The 27,561-nt window shown below is 50.5% G+C and overlaps 1 protein-coding gene across 1 annotated transcript in view; it reads right to left on the bottom strand.

The window, feature by feature from the left end:
- Positions 1-27,561, bottom strand: part of LOC115111770 (methylcytosine dioxygenase TET3-like) — a 63,144-nt gene that overhangs the window by 13,464 nt on the left and 22,119 nt on the right. Inside the window, 2 exon segments of the mRNA XM_029638179.2 lie at positions 2,298-2,388; positions 4,400-7,349. Of these exon segments, the coding sequence (XP_029494039.2) occupies positions 2,298-2,388; positions 4,400-7,301 (2,993 nt within the window). The 5' untranslated portion in view covers positions 7,302-7,349.

Raw genomic sequence — 27,561 nt, 5'->3', positions numbered from 1 at the left:
CCTTCTGCTGAAGAAGAAATCCTCCCGCAGCTGAATCTAGTTGATGACCGCTGGCCTACAGTCTGCAATAGGATGCTTTGATCAGCCGATTGACAGGTGCACTGCAGAACCATAAACTGTTGTAGATGGCCCTTACTCCAACCTTAAACCTGACCCTTACTCTAACCCTAAACCATAACCCTTACTCCAACCTTAAACCTGACCCTTACTCTAACCCTAAACCATAACCCTAGCAAGTGGTTGCATATCAACATGTGCAGTTGATAATTTGTGGATAGTATGACCCAATCTCTTGATCATCTATAGGGAACTATCCAAATCAAGTGTAACCGCATCCCTGTGCGTTGGCTTGGTATATGTGTATGTGCCTGGTTAGGTTCTGGCGCGTGTGTCCTTCGCTGCACAATGTGTAGAAAGATGTGGCTGGGTTAGCTAGCAGCATTACTCAGACGTTCCTTCTTCCCTGTGTATCACACCTGTCATGTTGATAACGTCACCCCTGACCGGGTCTATCATGGTGGGACACATGTGGCTTTGTCCTTAATGGGAACTCATTCACCAATCATCAGCCGGTCAAAGTGTGTTGGCTCGGCCTCCACAGGGGTGGGCCAATGGGGTCAGAGGTGAGTCAGAGGTCAGGGGGAGACTATGGAGGGCTTTAGTTCTTACGTCATCTCTCAAACAAAGAAGGCTCTTCCTCCTCTCCTCACCTATCCCCCCCCCATCCATCCTGATGAGTCACTGGTCTATAGAAACAGTCGTCTGTCAATATAATGGCCAGTCACTCTCAGTCCCGGTCCCCTATACAACAATGTGTGGGACCCAACCTAAGCAGCCCCCCCATGTTTAGTCAGTGAAAACTCAGCTGCCATTGAACTATTCCTGTTTTGTCAGTTGATATTTGCGTAAGTATTAGGATACATGGTAAATGTGATTGTTTTCATTCCCTAGTTTCACGTTACCATTCTCCCAAGAGGAATTCTGAAACTGAGTCTATCCATTCCCTAATGCAAATGTACTCGGTTTGATTCTCATTCTCTCTCTGTCTCCCTCTGACTCCTCCTCTCATCTCTCCCTGCCTCTCCTTTCTTTGTCTCTTCCCCTCATCTCTCCCTACCTCTCATTTCTCTGTCTCTTCCTCTCATCTCTCCCTACTTCTCCTCTCTCTGTCTCTTCCTCTCATCTCTCCCTGCCTCTCCTTTCTTTGTCTCTTCCCCTCATCTCTCCCTACTTCTCCTTTCTCTGTCTCTTCCTCTCATCTCTCCCTACTTCTCCTCTCTCTGTCTCTTCCTCTCATCTCTCCCTACCTCTCTCCTATCCTCTCTCTATGCCTAGCCCTCTTCTCTGTTTGGTCTGATCTGCTGATGCGGTTATTTCCTGTTCCTCCTATTGAATTCTGGGTCAGGGATTCCCTGGGGACAGGATCACATGGGTGTTAAGGGGGGGGAGTAGGAGGACAGCAGCACTGGGGAGAGAGAGCAAAATAGAGGGAGGCATGGAGAGAGAGAGAGAGAGAGAGAGAGAGAGAGAAGGGAAGAAAAGAGAGAGTGATGCTAGCTCACAGCTGTGAGAGAGTTTGATGCCAAGACTCTTGTTCATAGGCAGAGGAGAGAAGGAATGGAAAGAGGGGGAGAGAAAGGGAGAGGGCGAAGGGTAGAGAAAGGGAGCGAGCGAGAACGAGAGAGGGAGAAGGGGAGAAAGAGCGAGTGAGAGTGAAAGAATGTGAGGGAGTGGGAGAAGGAGAGGGAGAAGGGGAGAGAAAGGGAGATGGGGAGAGAGAGGGAGATAGAGAAGAGGAAAGGGAGACAGAGAAGGAGAAAGGGAGAGGAGAGATGGAGAAGGGGAGAGACGGAGAGAGAGCGAGAGGGGGATAGAGAAGAGGAAAGGGAGACAGAGAAGGAGAAAGGGAGAGGAGAGACGGAGAAGGGGAGAGACGGAGAGAGAGCGAGAGGGGGATAGAGAGGAAGAGGGGACAGGAGAGAAGGAAGAAGAGGGAGAATGAGAGAGAGACTGTGAAGAAGAGGACAGCTAGCTCTGCTCTAGGTGAATCAGGAGACTGCCATTGCCAGTTGTGTGGCTGTAATCTAGGGTGCTAAAATCCCTGGACAAGCACACCAGCTACAACAGTATTTTGTAGTGTTTCCTCCACCCACCCGTCAATTATAGTCCATGCTCCTTTTCCCTGCCTTATCTAGTGGTAAATACTAGTATGCATCATACTCCTATGGTTTCTGAGTTATTTCAGTCTATGTCAGTCTCTTCTCTAACAGGTATCAAGTATGCTCCAGAAGTCTCACCTGGTCTCCATCAGGTCTCGTATGGAGGCCACAGTGGGCCCAGAGCCCAAGTGATTGTAGTACGGACCCTCATCCTTCTCTAGGATTTGCTCTGTAAAGAGAGAGAGAGAGAGTTACAGACAGAGTTCACAATGCAGTCCAAATTCAACCAACATTGTAACTTCCATTTGTATGATTTGGATTAGTGCAGGACAGTTCTGTGACATTGCAGGTATCAGAAGTAGTAGTGCCCAATTATTCAGATCTAACAAGCCATGGAAACAACGAGGAACCATAGATTGGTGTGACTGATGCCAGATGTAAAACCACACACACTTCCTGTATCCTGTGACTGACTATGTTATGACAGGGGAATAGTGGTGAGCTTCTGAATAAAGGGAGAGTCTGGGTGGGGACACTACAATAGAAACAAGGGTGTTTGAGAGAGTGAATGAGTCAGTGTGTGTGTGTGTGTGTGTGTGTGTGTGTGTGCGCGCGCGCGTGTGTGTGTGTGTGTGTGTGTGCACTGTGCACTGTAGTCCAGTCCAGTTATTGCAGGCATGCGTGTTTGTAAGAAGGAAAGCTAGAGTATGAGAGAGTGTATCTGAGGTCACATTCCTGTGACAGTGCAGGGAGGAACCAAGGCAAGGCGTGGTCAGAGAGAAGCAGGAAATACTACACAGGACTACTGGCCTAAATAGTGTGTGAGAAAATAGTTGTGTGAGGGGGAGTAGTGGTTCCATGTTTGGAATCAGCAGAGTAGAGGGATTTGTAAAACTATGCTTGCTTCTCTGAGAGAGAGAGAGAGAGAGAGAGAGAGAGAGAGACAGAGAGAGACAGACAGAGAGAGACAGAGAGAGGAAGAGAGAGAGAGACAGAGAGAGAGAGAGAGAGAGAGAGAGAGACACACAGAGAGAGGAAGAGACAGAGAGACAGAGAGAGAGAGAGAGAGAGAGAGAGAGAGAGAGAGAGAGAGAGAGAGAGGTGAAAGAGAGGGGCGAATGAGTCCATGTGTGGGTGTGTGAGGGAGTCGGGTTACACATGGGGTGTTTCTGTGTGGTGTTGACAGGGCAGTGTGTAAATAGGCTTCACTATGGAGACCCGTTGTCTGGTTGCCTTTTCTCTTGGTAACAGCCTTACAGCACACGGCATAGCAAGTGTTCCCTGCAGCTGCTCTCTCTCTCTCTTCTCTCCCTCCCTGTGATCCCTGGTCAAAAGTAGTGCACTAAATAGGGCACACAAATAATAGTGCACATTTGGGAAGCGGACCGAGAGGCCGTGTGCCACTTTGTCAGACATGTAGCCTAAGACAGTGGCCTGCTCTGTGCTGTCTGCCAGCCAGACCCTCACAATGGACTCCTTCTCGTGTTGTATTACTCTCACCGTCTCCCTCTGAACCTTGCACTGTAGCTGACTGGAGAGTAGAGGCCTGCATCACACTCACCTCGGCAACACACAATCCGGCAACACAAACACACTCCGGCTGGCATCACACACATTCTCAGACACACTCATGTGATGTTCAGAGAGAGGAGCTGGAGCAGAAGTGACTGGGCCACTTGATGTATACCTCTTGATAAACTGGGTGGTTGGTGCCCTGAATGCTGATTGGCCTACAGCCATGGTATATCAGACCGTATACCACGGGTATGACAAAACATGTATTTTTACTGCTCTAATTACGTTGGTAACCAGTTAGCAATAGCAATAAGGCCTCAGTGTTTGTAATATATGGCCAATATACACGGCTATGGGCTGTGTCCAGGCACTCCACGTCGTGTCGTGCCGAAAAACAGCCCTTAGACATGGTATATTGGCCATATACCACACCTCCTCGGGCCTTAGCGCTTAAATATACCTGCTGCTGCCTGCTGTATAGCATCAGCCACTGCTGTACAGTATATTTCATGTTTTCTAGTAATCCTAAATGTATGGAGTAAGAGGAGCATGTCTTCTATAGGAGTTTGTTTGTTTCTATACTAGATACTATATCGTTTTCTGGTTTTATTATTGTGTGCAGCCCAGTCACTGGGAGTGTAAAGCGTGTGTAACTCTGGGGCCCAGCAGTGGTTGAAATGTAGCTACATTAAAACTGCGTAGTTCAACACAGACACACTACTCACCGACACAGTCGCAGGTGGGGAACTCAGCCTGGAGGTCCTTGGCGGGCATGTCTAGCAGGCTTTTAGTGGGCGTGTCCAGGTAGCGTAGCGGCGACTCCAGGAAGCCTTTTAGGGAGGGGTTGAGGGGGAAGCCGTCCTTAGTGGGGGTGTCATCCTCGCCCCCCTCAGAGAATGATCCAGTGGTGGAGAGGACAGCCACGTTCCCATTCGTCTCGATCTTCATGCGTTTGGGCAGCGGGGACGTGGAGGGGGAGAGAGGCACGGTGAAGGGGTCTTCAAGGACGCGGTGCTGCTGCTGTTCCAGATGGACCTCTTGGCGCAGCGAGAGAGGCAACTGGGCCCCCTCGGGCTGCTCCTCCATGGGGCTCTCAATGGAGGGCTGTGTGGCAGGGGTGTAGGATGCTTCACTCACATCCCTTGTCACATTCTCCTTGTCCACCTCCATGTCCTGGTCTGCTGGTGGGGCTGTGGTAGAAGCTAAGGGAGTAGGGCTGCAGGACTGGGTGGCGGTGCTGGACGGTGACATGGTCCTGGCTTGTCCTGAGGTAATGTTGGGCTGGGCTGAGGCTGAGGGGGACTGGTCCTGAGGCTGGATCTGAGGAGGGCAGGGCACTGGGGCCGAGGATGAACTGTCCCCGAACTCTGCTTCGAACTGGAGGATCAGCTCCTCAAACTTGGGGTCCAGGGAGCTGAGGCCTGGTATGGACTGAGAGGTGGTGGAGGTCTGTGTGGCGCCGGCCTCCCCTGAGCTAGCCGGGGCGTCCGGGGCTGCAGGGAGAGGCAGAGGGGTTGAGACGGCTGGACTGTTTACAGAGAAGGCAGGAGCAGTGACAGAGCGTGCAATAGAAGAGTTTAAAATGGATACCTGAGATTGGGCCGGGGTTGGGAGGCCTGCAGCAGCCTGAGTGGGGTTACTGAGGAGGGGGAAGGTAGGGAAAGGGAGAGAACCTGAATGGGCGCTGGCCAGAGGCAGGGCTCCGATCATGGTGAGTGGAGACGGTTTTTGTATGGAGATCTGGCTGTGAGGCAGGAAGGTTGGCAGGGAGGCCTTCTGCTTGGTTTTCTTGATGACTATCGTCTTGGGTTTTGGACCTGGATAGTGCAGCATCCCTGGCTGCTTGAGGAGCGGCGATGTCCCCACCGTGCTCTTCCTCCTCTTGGGCTCCTGCTTGATGGCCACAGGGATGAGGTGGCCCTCGGGGCCCATCTGTTGGGGCCACCACTTGCGGAGGTTCTGGCAGGCCTGGGTAGGCCGTGGAGGGCAGAGGCCTGGGGGGCCGGGGGGGTTAGAGAAGAGGTTCCTCTTGTGGTGAAGGTGCTGCTGCAGGGCTGTCTGGGTGGAGTAGTGGATGGCTGTGCTGCCCGCGGAGAGAGGTGGACCAGGGTACCCAGGCTGCTGCTGGCCGTTCATCAGGCCGTAGCGACTGCCCATGTAGGCACAGGCAGAGCTCTGGTACTCCCCAGAGTTTACCTCCTGCTTGACCTGAGGCATCCCTGGTTCCTGCTTGATGTGGTGGTGTGGGACGGGCAGCTTGAAAGGGTCATTTATGTACTTTCCGCTGGAGTCCCCCAGTAGCTGTTTGAGCTCGGACATGGGGTCGCCAACGCTGTGGCCACCGGATGGAGGGGCGAAGTGAGACTGCTGGGAGTCTGAGTACATCATCATCCACCGGTTCCTCTGCTCTTGGATTCCCCCAGGGGCCTGCTGCTGCTGCCACTGCTGAGGGATGCCTGCCTGGGTCTGCCCGGGGAAAAGCAAAGTGGAGGACGGGAGAGGGGAGGCATGGGCCGGATGACCCTGGGACTGGGGTCTGTGCTGCTGCTCCCACGACCCGGAGCTCTGCTGGGGGTACAGTCCAGGGGGGACAGATTGTGACCGCGAGGAGGACAAAGAGGACATGGGGCCGGGGGAGGAGGGGAGCAAGCGGTTGCCGTGCTGGGGGAGTACAGGGGGTTGTTGGTGGCTGGTGGAGGAGGCCTGGGCAGGAGGGACCACAGTCTGGGGGGTGGTGGCAGACAGCTGGGTCAGGGCCTCGATAGCTATGGCCGTCTGCAGACTGACGTTCTTCTCCTTGGCGATGGAGAGGACCTGAGGGGAGCAGGGGACAGAGCCTGGGCGTTGGCCCTGTTGGTGTGGGTGAAGGGGTGGACAGGAGGGCGGGTTACCTCCATTGACATGGGGGTGAGGATGGTGGTGGGGGTGAGGGGGCTGTTGTGAGTGTGGTGGCTGTTGATGAGGTGGCGTGTCGGCGGCCATCTTGGAACAGGGTGTGTTATTGTCCTGCTCCTCCCCTGCCCCCGCCTGTTTGAGCCTCTTTTCCAGCCACTCCAAGTAGTCTGGGCAGTCGGGCCCATCACAGTCACAGTTTGGGGGCTTGTGGCCGTGCCTCGCCTGGCTCAGGGCAGTCTTCAGGGTGGTCTGCAGGGTGTTCAAGTCCTCTGGTGGGCTAGCCTGGTCCCCTCCCTCTGGGGCTTGGAGCCTGGCTTGAGCCTTGGCCCCCTTAGCAGTGCCCATCTCCTGGTTGAACTTTTCATACAGCTGGGCGGTGTAGGACTGGGCCTCGGGGATGGGGGCCAGGGAGCCCACATTAACGCTGGCTGAGAAGGCTACCAGATTGCGTGCGTCCTCCATGTCTGCCTCGTGGACGGGCTTCCCAGGAGTCCTACTACTACTGCTCCAGCCACTGCAGGGCAGCTGCTTCTGGGGTTGAGGGGCTTTGCCCTGCCCAGGTACCCAACCCTGTCCTGGGGGAACACTACCTGACCGATGGGGCTCCCTCTGGGTGTCCAGGCCGGCTCCACCCTCTTCATTGGTGTCACTGGGTTGCCGGCTCACCCCATTGGTCGGTTCCAGGCTCAACGAACCGCCTTCTACGAGGCGGTCATGTGACCCAGTTTCCATCTGGCCTCCTCTTCTGGGGCCATCCACTGAACCAGTGTCCGAAACAGTCTGCGAGAGAGAGAGGGAGGGCACAGATGAAAGAGGTTAGAGACCAGAAGAAAATTAATAGGAACTGTGCACCAAGTTGGAATAAGCAATAGCAATCAATATACAAAAATATATTGTTTTAACATGTTAACAACAAGTTTTTATTCAGTTGATGATCTTAGCTTAAAATCATACTCAAACAAAGCATTCACAGAGAAGGGCAAATCCAGATGTCATAATGATTATGACAGGGCACTGGCTAGAAGCCATTCCTTATTTCAGATGTCTTGGTTTGGGTTCCACACACACACCACACACACATCACACACACACACACATCACACACCACACACACCCACACACACACACCACACACACACACACACACACACACACACACACACACACACACACACACACACACACACACACACACACACACACACACACACACACACACACACACACACACACACACACACACACACACACACACACACACACACACACACACACACACACACACACACACACACACACACACACACATACACACACACACACACACACGCACGCGCACACACACACACCACACACACACACACGCACACACACACCACACACACACACACACACACACATACACCACACACACACACCACACACACACACACACCACACACACACACACACACGCGCACACACACACACACACGCACGCCAGTTGGGGAAATGAATTAACTGTTGCTTCAACAGTGTTTCCACAATGATCAGTCACAGACCATGTGACAACATTGCGCAGTAATGCTCACGCTACTTACTACACACAGCAGTCAGCCCATGTAAAGATTTACCATCCCCCCCAAAGGCACAAAGGACCACACAAATTATCATTTAAAAAGTAATCAAATATACACAATTCATGGCAATTACCGCCACATATCTGTTTTACTCAAGGAAAAACGAGGAGAGTGCTGTGAACTACGGGCAGCATTACTGCATCTCTACCATAAACTTTCAACTCCACTTCCCTATTTAACCGTCAACATATTATCCGTGTATATATTAGCTCTATACGTTGTCAATGACTGTCTATTAGCCAAGCGGGGTTCCTGGTTCCTGATCCTGTGGTCCTGAACCTCTCCCTCCCTTAAGGCCTTTATGACTGGGGAGTATCTATCTGTCTCTACGGGACTGCTGCATTCAACACCTGTCCTATCACCATGAGGTAAGGCTAGACACGCTCAATGAATGCATGATGGGTCAACAAACGCAATAAGAATGTGTCAAGGATCCAGAGAGCAAAGATGTAGCAAAGAGTGGTGTGGTGTTAAGCAATAATGCCCGAAGGGGTGTGGTATATGGACAATATACCACGGCTAAGGGCTGTTCTTAAGCACGACGCAACGCGGAGTGCCTGGACACAGCCCTTAGCCATGGTCTAATGGCCATATATCACAAACCCCCGAGGGGCCTTATTGCCATTATAAACTGGTTACCAACGTAATTAGAGCAGTACAAATACATGTTTTTACTGTTGTTTTTATATTTCCTTACTTATCTATTGTTCACCTAATACCTTTTTTTTTTTAACTTAAAAATGGCACTATTGGTTAAGGGCCTGTAAGTAAGCATTTCACTGTAAGGTCTACTACACCTGTTGTATTCGGCGCACGTGACAAATAAACTTTGATTTGATTCGATACCTGTGGTATACGGTCTGATATACCACGGGTGTCAGACAATCAGCATTCGAAGCTCCGACCGCCCTGTTTATAATATCAAATCATGTGCATTGATGGTCCACGGTGACATTCCTGATGCCATTTCACAAGTGTGCTTCGTATGATGATAGTAGAGCCTTTTATGACTCTCACTTCCATTAGAGTCCATTAGAGATAGAGCACGATGATCTCATCTGATTGTTGAAGCTGCTCATCCCAATACATTAGCTGTGATGACATCACTGTTTACTGGAGCTGCAGAATGAAGGCTGCAAGGTGACAAGACTATAGGGGAGGATCTGGTCTCCTGGCTCCTGGTTTTGGAGGGGGAAACTAAAAGTGACATTTCGACCGTGTAACCAAAGCACTGCTGTTGTCAAAACACACTATGTTGCTTCAAACAGCCTTCTCAACACGACACTGACTTGAAAACAGGTTGGAAATGCAACCGATCTGTGCTCGAATCGTGTATCTGCAGTGACACCCCTTAAATGGACATCATGCAAGTATTGGAAGGACTGGGTCTGCTGTTTTGCTTTGTCAAAACGGAGCCCGTACTAAGACGAATTGTTTCCTATGAGTAAAACTGTGTCCATATTTTCAGTGTGTCTTCAAACTGTTTACAAACTGACAAGCATCTGACATAAAAACAGGGAAGGTGATCTGTTCTACACAGGCTTCCGTTACTTCCTATTCGGAGCAATATGACACTGTCTGTCAGTGGTGTGTGTAAAACAGGGAGAACCCAGGTCTGAAGACGATTCCTTATGATCTACTGTGTTTGAGGAGGCATAGCAAACAAAGATAATCCAAGTACAAACACAGAGTACAGGTAATGAATATGCACCACAGTTCAAAAGTTTGGGGTCACTTAGCAATTTCCTTGTTTTTGAGAGAAACCCCCCCCCCAAAAAAAATGTGTCCATTAAAATAACATAAAATTGATCAGAAATACAGTGTAGACTTTGTTAATGTTGTAAATGACTATTGTAGATGGAAACGGCTGATTTTTAATGGAATATCTACATAGGCGTACAGAGGCCCATTATCAGCAACAATAACTCCTGAGTTCCAATGGAATGTTGTATTAGTTAATCTAAGTTGATCATTTTAAAAGGTTAATTGATTATTAGAAAACCCTTTTGCAATTATGTTAGCACAGCTGAAAACTGTTGTCCTGATTAAAGAATAATTAAAACGGGCCTTCTTTAGACTAGAAGCAATACAACTGGACTTATTTAGACTAGTTGAGCTTCTGGAGCATCATTTGTGGGTTTGATTACAGGCTCAAAATGACCAGAAACAAAGTACATTCTTCTGAAATTCGTCAGTATATTCTTGCTCTGAGAAATGAAGGCTATTCCATGCGAGAAATTGCTTAGAAACTGAAGATCTCGTACAATCTCGTACAGCGCTGTGTACTACTCCCTTCACAGAACAGCACAAGCTGTCCCTAACCAGAATAGAAAGAGGAGTAGGAGGCCCGGGTGCACAACTGAGCAAGAATACAAGTACATTAGAGTGTCTAGTTTGAGAAACAGACGCCTCACAAGTCCTCAACTTGCAGCTTCATTAAATAGTACCCGCAAAACACCAGTCTCAACGTCAACAGTGAAGAGGCGACTCCGGGATACTGGCCTTCTAGGCAGAGTTCCTCTGTCCAGTGTCTGTGTTCTTTTGCCCATTTTAATCTTTTCTTTTTATTGGCCTGTCTGAGATATGGCTTTTTCTTTGTAACTCTGCCTAGAAGTCCAGCATCCCAGAGTCGCCTCTTCACTTTTGGCATCTGTTTCTCAAACTAGACACTCTAATGTACTTGTCCTCTTGCTCAGTTGTGCACCGGGGCCTCCCACTCCTCTTTCTATTCTGGTTAGAGCCCGTTGGCGCTGTTCGTGGCGCTGTTCTGTGAGGGGAGTAGTACACAGTGTTGTACAAGATCTTCAGTTTCTTGGCAATTTCCCGCATGGAATAGCCTTAATTTCTCAGAACAAGAATAGACTAATGAGTTTTCAGAACAAAGTCCTTTGTTTCTGGCCATATTGAGCCTGTAATCGAACTCACAAATGCTGATGCTCCAGATACTCAACTAGTCTAAAGAAGGCCAGTTTTAATTATTCTTTAATCAGAACAACAGTTTTCAGCTATGCTAACATAATTGCAAAAGGGTTTTCTAATGATCAATTAGCCTTTTAAAATGATCAACTTGGATTAGCTAACACAACGTGCCATTGGAACACAGGAGTGATGTTTGCTGATAATGGGCCTCTGTACGCCTATGTAGATATTCCATAAAAAATCTGCCGTTTCCAGCTACAATAGACATTTACAACACCAACAATGTCTACACTGTATTTCTGATCAATTTGAGGTTATTTTAATGGACAAAAAAAAACGTGTTTTCCTTTCAAAAACAAGGACATTTCTAAGTGACCTCAAACTTTTGAAATGTAGTGTATGTTCAACCACTTCTACACTGAGACACAAATCCATGACACACCGAGTATCCAAATAACACATTTCATATTTTGACTTTGCCTCGGGAACATCTTCAAGTCCTATTCTACAACAGCCTAAACGAAATAAGGAAGTCTTCAACATGGCACTGTGGACATGTCAGAACAGGGAGTGCAGTGGCATTGAGGCTATAGCAGGTGAAAGGCAAGGGCCCGCTCTTTGCCCCAGACAGACACACGTTGATAACACCTGATGTCCTGCGAGCTCAGACAGACTGAGCTCTATGAGGATTACACACAGTCATAATCATATCCGTACACTATGTTGTACACGCGTACATACTGTATACTACACCGCCATGCACACACACCGTTTACTGCACACACTGATCCACATAAAGGTAGAGTACACCATGTCAAAAGACTGCCTATACCTAGAATAGGAACTAGGCTGGTTTGTTGTTTTGAGTTATGATCCAACAGGTCTGTGTGTAATGCAGACTACATTACATCTATATTCACAGTGAGAACACGGCTCTCGTTTGTAGCTCCTACAGTTGGTTGACAGCTGAAGTGGACCAGACACCCTGCTTCCCGTAATTTAAATATATTGAAATGAGCCTTTTGAAGTGTCTAATTATTGGATGGGCCGCTTGCTCGGGCCCTTTGAATTCACCTTCTGTGCCGGGTGTCTGGTGGGGGTGTCTGGTGGGGGTGGAGGGGGGTGAACAGCCGGCCGGCGATACGTGAGAGGCCCCACGTTGCCCCATCACAGACTGATCATCAGACTGAGCTTAGTGGATGGGGGGGGTGAGACAGAGTGAGTAAGAGAATTGCAATATATTGAAACAGCGTGGTCACAGAACTGTACCACCCAACAACCCCAAAACCAGTCACATTGTTGTTGTTCATCTCCGTTTCTCACAGTCGATGAACTGAGACACTTCCTCTCACACGTACAGCACCAATTGAATCGCCGGTTCCACACGCCCGGCTTAAACCCAAACACTTTAACAACACGATCATAACGACAGTTCTCATACCCAGTCAACTGGGACTTCACAGATGTATTTAGCCAAATGAGACTGTCACAAATACCTTCTCTCTCTTCATGCACACTGCGTTATACACACCGCGGCACGCTTACACCTGCGGGCACCTACCACGGTGCTTCTGACAGAGCAGACCACGTGCTCGGACAACTACTGGCGCCGAGTGAGAGCCTACTCTTTCCTGCCAGGACACACACACACACACACACACACACACACACACACACACACACACACACACACACACACACACAAACGGCACAAGGCTTCCAATCCAAAACATCAACACGCCCAACCAGAAGAGACTGCCTAACCTGTTAGACACCCTAAACTCGGAGACTAGTCCCTTTAAACGACACACAGGCAGTACGTTGCCGGCTAAACAGTCAAGCTGGTCTATCCTACAACTGGACCACTACGCGTTTGTCCCCACCTCACGTCCCCACCTCCACCAGACCAGAACAGATGCCTCCAAGGTTGACAGCACAATGTCAAAAAGGAAGGAGGGTGGGGAGACAAAGGGGGTGGGGGCATAAAGCCTGGGAGTAGACATAAATCCAAACAGTTAGACACACGACACCCTCCCTCTCTCCTTCCTTCTACCCCCCCTCCCCTGGCTTTCCTTTCCTGCCGTGTCTGTCGTCGAGAAAACATGGAGGAGGAACCATGAGAATAAAACCCAGAAAAGAGTAGCGAGCCCCACACAGCTTCAGTACTTACATGGGTCTAGACGTCCTGCCAGTGGAAGTGGAGAGACACAGCAGGGAGAGGAGGGGATCATGCAATAGTGGTGCTATGAGGGGAGCCACTAGCAATGTGGTGGAGGCTTTTTTGTTGTTGTTGCGGCACACAAGCGCCGACACGCACGTACACACACACGCACACACCTCCCCCCATGGAACTCACGGCCGCTCTCTGTCTCTTCTTACAGCCGTCACTTTCTGTTTTCTCCTTTTTCCTTTCTCATTACCTCTCTCTGCTCCTCCCTTCCCTTTTCAATATCCTTTTTCTTTCTCTTACACTCACAGTCTGGTTCTACTTGCAGCCCCCACCTTCCCCTCTCTCTCTCTCTCTCTCTCTCTCTCGCTCACTCTCCCTCCCCCTCTCTCTTCTGTGTGTGCAGAGCGAGAGGCCATTATCTGAGGCACAGTGGGCACGTACGAGGGAATGGAGGAGTGTGCAGTGAGCAGAGAGAGAAAGAGAGAGCTCGGGGATGGACGCTAGCGGCAGCCCTAGAAACAGCAACACATTGCAGGAGAGCGAGAGCTGTTACCAGGCAAAGCTCTCTCTCTCTCTCTCGCTCTCTCCACCAGCACAATCCCTTATTGAATAGGAACACCTTGAATACATAACAGTGTGTTTCGGATAACATGATGTTATGTGTTTTAGTCTATCTAGTCAGGTCTAGTCATTTGGGTTAATCTAAGAGCGGAGCGGTTTCTGAGCATGTGGACGCGATGGAAACCACTAGATGCAGGCGAACGCCAATCTCAGCGGCACTTGCTGGAGCATCAACAAGAAAATGAGATTTAAAAAAAACAACAACATTAAAATGTCCATATATATGTGGTTTGAACTCGAACCGATTCAGACTCAGACTTTCTCCTGAGAGACAAGCTGTACGTCCATCTTTCTGTTTCTGTCATAGTCCGTTGGTCGTTACAAAGCCGCTGACGATCTCTCTGTTCGTCTCTCTGTCGTCTACCACAACAACAAAAAACGTTAATAGTAGCGACTTCTTTACAGGTCTGTTACCTGCCCCGGCCGCTGATGTGTCGCTCAATGCGAGGTGACGCCGGGGGAAGAAGAGCAGCCTAGGACTTGTAAAGGCGAGACGAAGCACAGCGAGTCTCCCACATACCAGAGGACAGCGATGGCTTGAGAGGACTTTCAAAAGGTGCCAATACGTTTCACACTCCATCGTTTCTAAACGCCTATAATCTCCTGATTAATACATACGCGAAAGCAAATGGATTGAATGTGATTGAGAGAGGGGGACAAAGACGACTGGAGGCTGGGGAACTGCACAAGCAGCAGTCGATGGCCGTTTGGTAACACACAGATACACAGGGATAAAGGAAACCAGAGGGACAGTAGAGACGAGAGGAACATCGAGGGGAGACTAAGGAGAGATGTTGAGCTACAGAAATGCAACAGTCACACACACACACATGACAACCTAGTAAGTTGTCTTATTCGTGTGACTTCGGCTCGAGCGAGAGAGGAGACCATGGATAAGAGGAGGACGAGGGAGCAGAGGAGCAGCGATCGAGCGGCTTGTCGCCTGACAGAGACCGTCCGCAGTGGCATGGTGCTACTAGAGGCATCGTCAAACGGCAACATCATTTGCACCGACGTCTACGAGGACAGAAGTGATTCCGCTCTCTCTCCTTCTCCATGGCGTTCCTGCTTCCCTCTCCTCCCATCCGGCCGGGTCGGTCACTCTGTCCCGCCAATGTTCTCCCAACGTTATCCCCTCACCATTGCTTCAGCTTTAGCACCACCATCGCTAGCTCACTCCACATGCTACCCCTCTGACCGCCCTTCTCTCTGCTCCTTCTCTTCTCTCTGTCCCCTCTCTCTATCTGGAATCAGATTTATCAAAGAAGAAGGGGGGGAAAAACATGGCCGACGTCACGTCTCTCCTCCATGCAGTTGAGATCCTTGTCAGCTCCTGCACAGTATTGTTGTATTATTATGAATGAGCATGGTGGACTCTGCGCATTGGCTGGATTTATTTGAGTAATCTCTCTTTCACTCTCTCTTTTTTCCGCTCACACTTTCTCTCTCGTGTTTTCTGTCCATTCCCTTCCATCGCTCCAGGTTCATGGCAGACAGTGTCACTCCAACCCTGTCGGAGGCTTTCGTTGTCTGGCCCTGTGACTCACACAGTCCTCCACCAGCGCTGCCTGGCATTCACACACACCGCACGCGTGCGCACGCGCAACCCAAAGACAAACACGGCGCAACCCAAGCTGGTGCCTAGTAGTAAAGGGAAGTGTGTTGTGTCACATGTCCAGGAAGCACCAATGAGAGAGAGAGAGCGAGAGAGAGAGAGAGAGAGAGAGAGAGAGAGAGAGAGAGAGAGAGCGAGCTAGTGAAAGCATGTAGTTATGACATAACTGTTACATCATCAGAACCCGCCCGGCTGCCCCGCCTTGCACAGGCTGGACTTAAGTCTCATATGACACCGTGTGTAGACCCCCCCTTACCCCAATACACACACACACACACTCTCATTCATTCACCCTCCTGACTAGCACTCGCTCTCTCCCGCTGTGCAGTGACACAGCATTTCTCGCTCTTAGAGCAAACTTAACCGTCTCCGTTCAGCGTAACACACTCATCTGCTCAACGCCAACAAGAGAGTGTTTACAGAACCTGTATACGATATGAATTCCCAATATGAATTTGATTAGCCCCAACCGATATCTAAAAGGCTGTTCTGGCCATGTCATATAGACAGTTCAAACAGCGTAGGATAAATCAAATGCTTTTAAGCAACTAGCGGACCAATCACAGGAGGTTGGGAAGGGCGGGCTGGTGGTAACGGCTGGAGCAGAAACAGTGGAATGCTATCAAATACATTAAACACACGGTTTCCATATGTTTGATGCCATTCCATTCACTCCGTTCCAGCCATTAATGTGAGCCGTCCTCCCCTCAGCACAGCCTCCACTGGCCAATATATAGATGCTTTCTGCTAGTAGCAGACTACACTTGTCAGAACTATACTGTTTTTTAAAATACATTTTCTCTCACATTTTTTGAAGCTAACATTTTCATACAAATAATATCTTCCCAGAAAAAAAAATCTTTATATATTATGGTAACACTGGGGGAGTTTTAGGTTAGTGCTACTGTTCTGTGATACACCACCTGGGATGAGCAGATCAGCAGCCATCACAGCTCAGACAACAGACTCACGTATCTAGTGTGTCAAGACCCCCCTGCCCTATAGGCCCTTGTAGTCTTCACCTCAGTACGTCAGAGCCACACCAAAGTTGACGGCCCTGTCCATGTGTGGGCTCATAAAGGGACAGTTTACCGGACACAGATTAAGCCTAGTCCTGGACACTAAAAGAATTTGATGTAAAATCTCCCATTGAGTTTGTTTCTAGTCCTGGACACTAAAAGAATTTGATGTAAAATCTCCCATTGAGTTTGTTTCTAGTCCTGGACACTAAAAGAATTTGATGTAAAATCTCCCATTGAATTTGTTTCTAGTCCTGGACACTAAAATAATTTGATGTAAAATCTCCCATTGAGTTTGTTTCTAGTCCTGGACTAGGCTTAATCTGTCCCCGGTAAACTGGCCCTTTATGTATAGGACGAGATAAACTGACATCCACTCTTGTCAAAGTTAAACGTGAAAAATGATTTGAACTTAAATCGACCCACGATGATATAAATCTATACACATATTAGCCCTATATTGTAACCATATGTTCCATCAGACTCAAAGGAGACTATTTTACTCCCAAATGGCAGAAACTATTGTTCTGTGATCTCCTCAGCAATACACCAGACAGGGGTCCTTATGTCTCAACCACCTGCAGACACAACTGTCACCTGTACTTTGAACTCCTTCAGGCAAAACCCCTGACTACCTTGTGTTCCCTAGACCCAAACCGCCAGACAGTCACAACAATTGAAGCCAAAGCCCTGACAGACATAACACTATTTAGTTTCCAACCGTAAAGAACACAACTAGCACATAGACAACTCTCAAGCATTACAGAAATGAGCAAAAGTGAGTGCTCTGCTCTCAAAACACTGCAGGGTACCCACTCTGCAAAAACTGGTCGAATCAACATTGTTTCCACGTCATTTCAACCAAAAAAATATAATGTGAGGATGTTGAATCAACGTGGGAAAAGAATTGGATATGGAAAAAGTCATCAGCGTAAAGGGAATTGAGTCTTTTTTTTCACCCAACTTTAGCTAAATCCAATGACATGGCGAAATGTTTTGTCGATTTCACGTTGAATTCACGTTAGTTGACAACTCAACCAAATGTAAATCAAAACTAGTCGTTGAACTGACGTGGGTGGTCAGTGGGTAGTTCCATAGCAACAAGTGGTCAGCTGATGTACTAGCAAATAATAACAAGACCGTGCTGCTTTAATGAGGGGGCCTAAAGAAGGAGAATGTGATGATTTTAAAAAACCAAAAGGGCAATTCAACACTTACGGTAGGAGTACTCTATTTGAGCATGAGGTGCGTGGTATGTGGTAACTCAGAAATGAAATCATTATCTGACTAGTTCTCAGATTTATCAGTAGATGTGATTCCACATCTCAACTCTCTCTCTCTCTCTCTCTCTCTCACACAAAGCATTGTATTGGCCTTGTAGGAGTGATGACAGAATAGAGTTAGTGCAGCTGGGGCCGTGTGTTGGGTTCACCTCTTTCTACCATGACTAAGACGGACTGACTCATCTTTTCCTTCAAACAGTCACCCACACACACTGACAAAGAAAACACACACCCCCCCCCACACACAAATCAACACATGTACGCGTTTACTGTATCAAGAAGGCACAGGTGGTGGGTGAAACTCAAGGAATGTATAATTTATTTCTACAGGGTACAGAGGAATCCAGCTCTCAGTGTTGAGGAAACAGCCAATATAACACAGCATGTAAGCCTAGTGGCTGATGCAACTACGCTCAACCCTCTCACCTTATTTGTAGGGAGGCTTGTGTCAGAACATACCATATGTCTTAAGTCACATCTTCTAAAACAACAGAGAGGTCTAGGGCGTTTACAGTGCAAGTCTTCTAAGGAGTAACATAGCCTAATCTATCAATAGATTAGACGGTCCAGCCACCCAAATTAGATCATTGCTCGAGGTTCCTGACAGAGCAGAGACCAACCCCCAACCTAATGTTTTCCTGTCAGTCCCTGACCCCATCCCTCCATCCCCCGACCCACGTTACACACCCTACTCCCTGATGCCATCAAGGTCATCTGATCTGATACACACTTTATGTAACACACACAGAGAGAGACGCACACAGGCAGAGATACACACAGAGAGAGACCCACACAGGCAGAGATACACACAGAGAGAGACGCACACAGGCAGAGATACACACAGAGAGAGACGCACACAGGCAGAGATACACACAGAGAGAGACGCACACAGGCAGAGATACACACAGAGAGAGACCCACACAGGCAGAGATACACACAGAGAGAGACGCACACAGGCAGAGATACACACAGAGAGAGACGCACACAGGCAGAGATACACACAGAGAGAGACGCACACAGGCAGAGATACACACAGAGAGAGACCCACACAGGCAGAGATACACACAGAGAGAGACCCACACAGGCAGAGATACACACAGAGAGAGACCCACACAGGCAGAGATACACACAGAGAGAGACGCACACAGGCAGAGATACACACAGAGAGAGACGCACACAGGCAGAGATACACACAGAGAGAGACCCACACAGGCAGAGATACACACAGAGAGAGACCCACACAGGCAGAGATACACACAGAGAGAGACGCACACAGGCAGAGATACACACAGAGAGAGACGCACACAGGCAGAGATACACACAGAGAGAGACCCACACAGGCAGAGATACACACAGAGAGAGACCCACACAGGCAGAGATACACACAGAGAGAGACGCACACAGGCAGAGATACACAGAGAGAGACTCACACAGGCAGAGATACACACAGAGAGAGACCCACACAGGCAGAGATACACACAGGCAAACGCCTGGGGAGCACACGCAAACTGGGGAGCACACGCAAACTGGGGAGCACACGCAAACTGAGGAGCACACGCAAACTGGGGAGAACACGCAAACTGGGGAGCACACGCAAACTGGGGAGCACACGCAAACTGGGGGGAACACGCAAACTGGGGAGCACACGCAAACTGGGGAGCACACGCAAACTGGGGAGAACACGCAAACTGGGGAGAACAAGCAAACTGGGGAGAACATGCAAACTGGGGAGAACATGCAAACTGGGGAGAACAAGCAAACTGGGGAGAACACGCAAACTGGGGAGAACACGCAAACTGGGGAGAACACGCAAACTGGGGATAACACGCAAACTGGGGAGAACACGCAAACTGGGGAGAACACGCAAACTGGGGAGAACACGCAAACTGGGGAGCACACGCAAACTGGGGAGCACACGCAAACTGGGGAGAACACGCAAACTGGGGAGCACACGCAAACTGGGGAGCACACGCAAACTGGGGGGAACACGCAAACTGGGGAGCACACGCAAACTGGGGAGAACACGCAAACTGGGGAGCACACGCAAACTGGGGAGAACACGCAAACTGGGGAGAACACGCAAACTGGGGAGAACACGCAAACTGGGGAGCACACGCAAAGGCTCTCTGCGGAGTACAGGCTGGCTGGCTTGTGTAACACACTGTTACATCCTCAACAACTACTGTGATTATTATTATTTGACCCTGCTGGTCATCTATGAACATTTGAACATCTTGGCCATGTTCTGTTATAATCTCCACCCAGCACAGCCAGAAGAGGACTGGCCGTCCCTCATAGCCTGGTTCCTCTCTAGGATCCTTCCTAGGTTCTGGCCTTTCTAGAGAGTTTTTCCTAGCCACTGTGCTTCTACACCTGCATTGCTTGCTGTTTGGGGTTTTAGGCTGGGTTTCTGGACAGCACTTTGTGACATCAGCTGATGTAAGAAGGGCTTTATAAATACATTTGATTGATTGATTGTGCTCTCACTCACACGCATACAATGACTGAAGGTGGTCCCAAGTGGCTCAGTTAGTGGAGAATGGCGCCTGCAACGGCAGGGTTGTGGGTCCGATTCCCACAGTGGACCAGTATGAAGATAGAAAATAAAGTATGAAAATGTACGCACTCACTACTGTAAGTTGCTCTGGATGGGACCTTCTGCTAAATGGCTCAAATGTAAACAAGGGTCATTGGGTGTGTTGGTGAGGGTGAATGAGCAGGTGCTGAGTGGAACTGGAAGTGTAGCATAGAATACAGATATCTGAGAATCTATCGGTTTTTCCTTCCTATGTCTTATTTTATCTCACACTCTACACTCTCAGAAAAAAAGAGTTACCTTTTAGGCAGGGTTTCTGTTGTGTGGCGCTAGACATATGAGAAATGTACCGGACCCATGTGCATTGGGGTGCGTAACCTGATTAGGACGTACACCCACAGTGCTCAGAACGACAGGAATCACATTTACATTATGGCCATTCATATTCACAGAACATGCCAATTGAGGATGAAACGATGTGCCGGGCCCTTCTTACCGAATCCTGATGTGCACTTTGAACATGTTAGAATAGCAGTCCACGTTTACTTTTCCTCAGCCAACAAGATGAGTAAATGAACAGCAGAATCACTAGCCTATGTCAATCTACTATCACCCATAGCAGAAAAGCGTACCTATTCCATTGGTCAGCTTGTCAGGAAAGAAAAGGTCTATTCCAAACTGACTCTGGGACAGTTGTGGGACGATAGATCCCAAATTCATACAACTAGGCTACATAAAAAATAAAAACATTAAAAAGAATGAGTCAGATGCAACAGATCAGAACTTTTAGCTTAAAATGTTGATGGACTATTATGCTCAACAATGCACACAAGGCAGCAAGCAGTTTCCTCGGGAGAGTTCGTTCCATAATGCAATTAGCAGGAAAACACAGTTGTCAAAAGGGCACGGCTCATGCGAGCGGTTTCATGTGACAGAGAGGGACATATCAATTTGAAATGTAGAAAGAGGTGAGATCTAATAGGCAAAAACTAGCATGGGTTGCTAATACGACTTGGGTTGTGTCTTTGGCTACTGGACAATGAAAGTTGATATAAAATAATTGCCTCCACAAATATGGTCTGATTTTGTCTCGGCTACTTTGAAGCAAGGTAAGACATGCCTCATAATATGTCCCCAAAAAAATGTTCAGGTTTCAAACAATTAAGTATATGTCCGTTGCCTCAGCGTTGGCTGTTTGAGATGCTGTAGCAACGACTCTCGCGCTGTCTGACAGATGTTTAGCTCAAAGGCTCTGTATCTGTATGCTTTTCACGTGTGATAAATAAAATACATAGCAAATATACGCTACACGCCGAAATTCAATTCCACAAGATTATGCTAAATTAACCTATAGACCGATAAACATGACCAGTCAAATCATTTCAATCCACTGTTATGTCCATCAATGAATAGGGACATTATTTCGCAATTCGATATTTTTCTTGTTCTCCCGGTCAATTGGCCAGCGTCAATTTTATTTATCGCCTTTTCAAAACAAACAAAAACATTGCCCAAAAGACAGCTAATACCGGTTAATGGAAAACCCTGAAGTTTTTACTATTTCTCTGTCTTTCTCCATCCGTTTCTTCTTTCTTTCTTTCTCTCTTTAACTCTGTCCCTGTCCTCTCCTCGGTGTTGTCCCTGACCTGTGAGCTCCTCCTCTGCTCTGGGCAGGGACGGAGAGGGGGACAGGGAGAAGGACAGAGAGGTACGGAGAGGGGGACAGGGAGAAGCACAGAGAGGTACGGAGAGGGGGACAGGGAGAAGGACAGAGAGGTACGGAGAGGGGGACAGGGAGAAGGACAGAGAGGTACGGAGACGGGGACAGGGAGAAGGACAGAGAGGTACGGAGACAGGGACAGGGAGAAGGACAGAGAGGTACGGAGAGGGGGACAGGGAGAAGGACAGAGAGGTACGGAGAGGGGGACAGGGAGAAGGACAGAGAGGTACGGAGACGGGGACAGGGAGAAGGACAGAGAGGTACGGAGACGGGGACAGGGAGAAGAACAGAGAGGTACGGAGACGGGGACAGGGAGAAGAACAGAGAGGTACGGAGAGGGGGACAGGGAGAAGGACAGAGAGGTATGGAGACGGGACAGGGAGAAGAACAGAGAGGTACGGAGATGGGGACAAGGAGAAGGACAGAGAGAGGGACAGGGAGAAGGACCGAGAGGTACGAAGATGGGGACAAGGAGAAGGACAGAGAGAGGGACAGAGAGGGGGACAGGGAGAAGGACGGAGAGGGGGACAGGGAGGGGGACAGGGAGAAGGACAGAGAGGTACGGAGACGGGGACAGGGAGAAGGACAGACAGATGGACACAGAGAGGGAGAGGGACAGATATATGGACAGACAGGGGGGACAGAGAGCGACAGACAGATAGACAGAGAGGAACAGGGAAGTGTAGGGTATCCACTGTGTCATAGCTCCTGACTCTGCCCTTCCTGACACATGGCACGTGCAAGTCAGCACGCACACACACACAGCCCAGCTGGAAGGGAGAGGTCTGCCTGCCCCACTACACCACTCCTCACAAAGAGAAGGGGTGAAAGGAGGAGAGGAGGGAGGAAAAGGGAGGGGGCGGAGCCACCAAAAGCACTCCAGCACCAGCAGAGGGGGAGGAAAGTGAAGGAGGAATAGTGTTTTTGAAAGACTGGTCTTTGTGGGAAAGACTTGGGACTGAACGAAAAAATAGAGGGAAATATGAGGAGGCAAGGAATGGGTGGAGGGAAGATGGTGGAGGGGGGAGAAAGGGTGAAAGGGTTTAAAGTAGTAGTGGAAATAAAACATGTACATACTGTAGTTGACAAAGACAGTAGAATTGATAGCAGATGATGTCACTAGCGCGAGGAGGTTATACTGTTTAAATCAGTACTAACTTTCAGTTGGAACACTTTGGGGAGGAGTCTGACTTACGACCCATCCATCAAAGACAGACAACAAACAGTACAGCAGTGCAGGGAGGGAAAATATTAGAGAATAAAACAACTACGGTGCAACAACATAACACCTAGGGGGAGGGCTACACTGTGGGCTACACTGTGGGCTACACTGTGGGCTACACTGTGAGCTACACTGTGAGCGGAATAGAGAGAGAAAGAGGGAGGGGGAGGGCTACACTGTGGGCTACACTGTGGGCTACACTGTGAGCGGAATAGAGAGAGAGCGAGGGAGGGGGAGGGCTACACTGTGAGCTACACTGTGAGCGGAATAGAGAGAGAGCGAGGGAGGGGAGGGCTACACTGTGAGCGGAATAGAGAGAGAGCGAGGGAGGGGGAGGGCTACACTGTGGGCTACACTGTGGGCTACACTGTGAGCGGAATAGAGAGAGAGCGAGGGAGGGGGAGGGCTACACTGTGAGCTACACTGTGAGCGGAATAGAGAGAGAGAGAGGGAGGGGGAGGGCTACACTGTGAGCTACACTGTGAGCGGAATAGAGAGAGAGCGAGGGAGGGGGGAGGGCTACACTGTGAGCGGAATAGAGAGAGAGCGAGGGAGGGGAGGGCTACACTGTGGGCTACACTGTGGGCTACACTGTGAGCGGAATAGAGAGAGAGCGAGGGAGGGGAGGGCTACACTGTGGGCTACACTGTGGGCTACACTGTGAGCGGAATAGAGAGAGAGCGAGGGAGGGGGAGGGCTACACTGTGAGCTACACTGTGAGCGGAATAGAGAGAGAGCGAGGGAGGGGAGGGCTACACTGTGAGCGGAATAGAGAGAGAGAGGGAGGGGGAGGGCTACACTGTGAGCGGAATAGAGAGAGCGAGGGAGGGGGAGGGCTACACTGTGAGCTACACTGTGAGCGGAATAGAGAGAGAGAGGGAGGGGGAGGGCTACACTGTGAGCTACACTGTGAGCGGAATAGAGAGAGAGCGAGGGAGGGGGAGGGCTACACTGTGAGCGGAATAGAGAGAGAGCGAGGGAGGGGGAGGGCTACACTGTGAGCTACACTGTGGGCTACACTGTGAGCGAAATAGAGAGAGAGCGAGGGAGGGGGAGGGCTACACTGTGAGCGAAATAGAGAGAGAGCGAGGGAGGGGGAGGGCTACACTGTGAGCTACACTGTGGGCTACACTGTGGGCTACACTGTGGGCTACACTGTGAGCGAAATAGAGAGAGAGCGAGGGAGGGGGGAGGGCTACACTGTGAGCTACACTGTGGGCTACACTGTGGGCTACACTGTGAGCGAAATAGAGAGAGAGCGAGGGAGGAGGAGGGCTACACTGTGGGCTACACTGTGGGCTACACTGTGGGCTACACTGTGAGCTACACTGTGAGCGGAATAGAGAGAGAGAGAGGGAGGGGGAGGGCTACACTGTGGGCTACACTGTGGGCTACACTGTGGGCTACACTGTGAGCGAAATAGAGAGAGAGCGAGGGAGGGGGAGGGCTACACTGTGAGCTACACTGTGAGCGGAATAGAGAGAGAGCGAGGGAGGGGGAGGGCTACACTGTGAGCGGAATAGAGAGAGAGCGAGGGAGGGGGAGGGCTACACTGTGGGCTACACTGTGGGCTACACTGTGAACGGAATAGAGAGAGAGAGCGAGGGAGGGGGAGGGCTACACTGTGAGCTACACTGTGAGCGGAATAGAGAGAGAGCGAGGGAGGGGAGGGCTACACTGTGAGCTACACTGTGAGCGGAATAGAGAGAGAGAGAGGGAGGGGGAGGGCTACACTGTGAGCTACACTGTGAGCGGAATAGAGAGAGAGCGAGGGAGGGGGAGGGCTACACTGTGAGCTACACTGTGAGCGGAATAGAGAGAGAGCGAGGGAGGGGGAGGGCTACACTGTGAGCGGAATAGAGAGAGAGAGAGGGAGGGGGAGGGCTACACTGTGGGCTACACTGTGAGCTACACTGTGAGCGGAATAGAGAGAGAGCGAGGGAGGGGGAGGGCTACACTGTGAGCTACACTGTGAGCGGAATAGAGAGAGAGCGAGGGAGGGGGAGGGCTACACTGTGAGCGGAATAGAGAGAGAGGAGGGAGGGGGAGGGCTACACTGTGGGCTACACTGTGGGCTACACTGTGAGCGGAATAGAGAGAGAGCGAGGGAGGGGAGGGCTACACTGTGAGCGGAATAGAGAGAGAGCGAGGGAGGGGAGGGCTACACTGTGGGCTACACTGTGGGCTACACTGTGAGCGGAATAGAGAGAGAGCGAGGGAGGGGGAGGGCTACACTGTGGGCTACACTGTGGGCTACACTGTGAGCGGAATAGAGAGAGAGCGAGGGAGGGGGAGGGCTACACTGTGAGCGGAATAGAGAGAGAGCGAGGGAGGGGAGGGCTACACTGTGGGCTACACTGTGGGCTACACTGTGAGCGGAATAGAGAGAGAGCGAGGGAGGGGAGGGCTACACTGTGAGCGGAATAGAGAGAGCGAGGGAGGGGGAGGGCTACACTGTGAGCTACACTGTGAGCGGAATAGAGAGAGAGAGGGAGGGGGAGGGCTACACTGTGAGCTACACTGTGAGCGGAATAGAGAGAGAGCGAGGGAGGGGGAGGGCTACACTGTGAGCGGAATAGAGAGAGAGCGAGGGGGGGGGAGGGCTACACTGTGAGCTACACTGTGGGCTACACTGTGGGCTACACTGTGAGCGAAATAGAGAGAGAGCGAGGGAGGGGGAGGGCTACACTGTGAGCGAAATAGAGAGAGAGCGAGGGAGGGGGAGGGCTACACTGTGAGCTACACTGTGGGCTACACTGTGGGCTACACTGTGGGCTACACTGTGAGCGGAATAGAGAGAGAGCGAGGGAGGGCTACACTGTGGGCTACACTGTGGGCTACACTGTGAGCGGAATAGAGAGAGAGCGAGGGGGGGAGGGCTACACTGTGGGCTACACTGTGGGCTACACTGTGAGCGGAATAGAGAGAGAGCGAGGGAGGGGGAGGGCTACACTGTGAGCTACACTGTGAGCGGAATAGAGAGAGAGCGAGGGAGGGGGAGGGCTACACTGTGAGCGGAATAGAGAGAGAGCGAGGGAGGGGAGGGCTACACTGTGGGCTACACTGTGGGCTACACTGTGAACGGAATAGAGAGAGAGCGAGGGAGGGGGAGGGCTACACTGTGAGCTACACTGTGAGCGGAATAGAGAGAGAGCGAGGGAGGGGGAGGGCTACACTGTGAGCTACACTGTGAGCGGAATAGAGAGAGAGAGAGGGAGGGGGAGGGCTACACTGTGAGCTACACTGTGAGCGGAATAGAGAGAGAGAGCGAGGGAGGGGGGGGAGGGCTACACTGTGAGCGGAATAGAGAGAGAGCGAGGGAGGGGGAGGGCTACACTGTGGGCTACACTGTGAGCGGAATAGAGAGAGAGCGAGGGAGGGGAGGGCTACACTGTGGGCTACACTGTGGGCTACACTGTGAGCGGAATAGAGAGAGAGCGAGGGAGGGGGAGGGCTACACTGTGAGCTACACTGTGAGCGGAATAGAGAGAGAGCGAGGGAGGGGAGGGCTACACTGTGAGCGGAATAGAGAGAGAGAGGGAGGGGGAGGCTACACTGTGAGCGGAATAGAGAGAGCGAGGGAGGGGGAGGGCTACACTGTGAGCTACACTGTGAGCGGAATAGAGAGAGAGAGGGAGGGGGAGGGCTACACTGTGAGCGGAATAGAGAGAGAGCGAGGGAGGGGGAGGGCTACACTGTGGGCTACACTGTGGGCTACACTGTGAGCGGAATAGAGAGAGAGCGAGGGAGGGGAGGGCTACACTGTGAGCTACACTGTGAGCGGAATAGAGAGAGAGCGAGGGAGGGGGAGGGCTACACTGTGAGCTACACTGTGAGCGGAATAGAGAGAGAGAGAGGGAGGGGGAGGGCTACACTGTGAGCTACACTGTGAGCGGAATAGAGAGAGAGCGAGGAGGGGAGGGCTACACTGTGGGCTACACTGTGGGCTACACTGTGAGCGGAATAGAGAGAGAGCGAGGGAGGGGGAGGGCTACACTGTGAGCGGAATAGAGAGAGAGCGAGGGAGGGGAGGGCTACACTGTGGGCTACACTGTGGGCTACACTGTGAGCGGAATAGAGAGAGAGCGAGGGAGGGGAGGGCTACACTGTGAGCGGAATAGAGAGAGCGAGGGAGGGGGAGGGCTACACTGTGAGCTACACTGTGAGCGGAATAGAGAGAGAGAGGGAGGGGAGGGCTACACTGTGAGCTACACTGTGAGCGGAATAGAGAGAGAGCGAGGGAGGGGGAGGGCTACACTGTGAGCGGA

This window comes from Oncorhynchus nerka, linkage group LG27 (genome assembly GCF_034236695.1).
Source record: "Oncorhynchus nerka isolate Pitt River linkage group LG27, Oner_Uvic_2.0, whole genome shotgun sequence".
NCBI lineage: Eukaryota > Metazoa > Chordata > Actinopteri > Salmoniformes > Salmonidae > Oncorhynchus > Oncorhynchus nerka.
This window is presented reverse-complemented; position numbering and strand designations above follow the sequence as displayed.